The sequence below is a fragment of the Sinocyclocheilus anshuiensis genome, unplaced genomic scaffold (assembly GCF_001515605.1).
Source record: "Sinocyclocheilus anshuiensis isolate Anshui unplaced genomic scaffold, SAMN03320099.WGS_v1.1 C33018050, whole genome shotgun sequence".
Taxonomy (NCBI): Eukaryota; Metazoa; Chordata; class Actinopteri; order Cypriniformes; family Cyprinidae; genus Sinocyclocheilus; species Sinocyclocheilus anshuiensis.
The window spans coordinates 1-2,086 of NW_015621402.1; the positions used below are offsets into that span (position 1 = coordinate 1).

The 2,086-nt window shown below is 38.2% G+C and overlaps 1 protein-coding gene across 1 annotated transcript; it reads right to left on the reverse strand.

The window, feature by feature from the left end:
• Positions 1 to 3: 3 nt before the first annotated feature.
• Positions 4 to 2,080, reverse strand: LOC107683184 (PR domain zinc finger protein 14-like; the record flags this gene model as incomplete). The annotated part of the gene is made up of 4 exons (XM_016479257.1): positions 4 to 60; positions 740 to 841; positions 1,466 to 1,668; positions 1,816 to 2,080. Coding segments are annotated over 4 exons (627 nt in total), but the record flags the coding sequence as incomplete, so codon positions are not given.
• Positions 2,081 to 2,086: the final 6 nt, after the last annotated feature.

Genomic DNA, 2,086 nt, shown 5'->3' on the forward strand with positions numbered 1-2,086 from the left:
CGGCCGCTCGCCGGAGTGCTGGCGGATGTGCGTGCGGAGGATGCTGGAGGCCGTGAACGCCTGTGACATTCAAAAAATACTTGTTCATATTCAATAATGGTAATATACACACTACTTTAATATCTAAATGTGGACATCCTGTTGACATATTGTATATTACTCTATTTTTATTATTAATAGTATTAATATTCTAGGCCTATAAAACAACAACAACAACTAATAATAATAATAATAATAATAATAAATGATAATAAATGACAATAAAAACCCTCACCTAAACCTAACCATTATATAACCCTTCCCGATTTTTTTTTTAATATTTTTATTAAGCTATTATTTAGTATGTTTATTCTGTTGGCCCCTATATAGGTAAACCTGACTCACATACAATGGGTCCACAGGCTACTAGGAATAAAACTGTCTCTGGCAGTCCACAAACAAGACAGAAAGAGTGGCACGACCACTGAAAGGCTCTTAACGCACGCGTAACTCACCTTTTAAGAATAGAAGGAGACGAGTTACAACAAAGCGACAAACAAACTTTTGTCTCTTTGAGTGTCACAAATTAAAGCATAATCCTCATGCACAATGCACTGGAGGCGCATCTGCCATTAGTTGGCACGTAAGTGTCTTCTAAGAGTGCGTCCAGCGCTAATGAGCGCTCAGATGCACCGTGAAATTAGTCAAATCCTTAAAGCAGTATACTTTATTGGAATCCATGTGAATAAGCATTACTCACCTTGTTACAGTAAACACATTTGTAAGGCCGCTCTCCCGAGTGCACGCGCATGTGTTTGTTTAGACTGGAGGACTGCGAGAAACTTTTGCCGCACACGGAGCACTAAGAGGAAAAAGAGGGACACAAATTACATTCAAGACTCAAGATGCTGTATCGGCATGGTTAAAAGCTTTTCGTTAACGCATCCGGGTCATTTCTCGAAATGGGTGCTTTTGTGTCCCTCATTATTATGTGTAACAAGTGATTAACATCAGTGTTATGGCTGGCAAAAATAAAATAAATGTTATTTATTTGTTTTCGGCTGTTATAGCAATTATAATTATATTTGGATTGAAAAAAGGAAATAAAATCTAAAATTATTTGGACATAATATATTTTTTCACATTTGACAAAAATTGTATTCTCATCTTATGTGTCAGTTCCTGCCATTTCGAACCCCTTTTATTAAAATGATGCTATAATTTTTTTAAATAAATACATAAAAAACATAAATATAAATCATCGTTCCAAAATGGAAAAGGCATCCATTTCGTTGAAAGACCCTTATACGTGCATATAAATACAAATTATTAATCAAACAATTTTAAATACGTTGAGTATGAGAATATTAGTAAAATTGCAATGTTTTCCCTTTTAGGCTCCGGTTTTGTGCAGCTTTTCTAAAAGGGAGCTGTTCTTTCAGCAAAAAAAGAAGTCTTCAATGAATCAGAATGAAGATATATTTACCTTATGTGGTCTGTGTTTTTCATGCACATGGAGAATGTGGATGCGGAGCCGGTCTCTCTTCTCGAAAGACCTATTGCAGAGGTGGCAGGGGAACTTCCTGTCGCCCTGATCCACGCAGCGCGTGTATTTCAGGTGTTTGTCTCTGTAGTACTTGTAAGCAAACACTTTACCACAGCGATCACACTTGAAACCCTCTCCAGAGTCTGTAACGAGGAAACACAGGAATTTGAGCAGTTTGCAAACACACCTGAACATATTATAATCTTTCTATAAAAACAACAGAACATATTGAGCTATAAATATCTATCTAAAGAATTATATAATATGATACATTTGCATTACGCACATACCTTCAGTTGGTAGCAGTTCAGTGTCATCAATAAACTCTTTGAGGGTGAGAGGAATACCCAAAAACTGCACATAGCAGTCTCCATACCAGACCAACAGTTCTTGGCCGGCTCGGGTCTCTTTGCAGGCCTCGTAGTATATCTGTCCTTCACACTGGACCGCAATCAGGTTCTGCTCCTCGGGAAAGCGCGCGCACTTCACCAGAGACATCCAGCTCCCTGGAGCACCTCTTCCATCCACAAAGTGACTCAAGCGGCCGTTCTCAAAGATCTT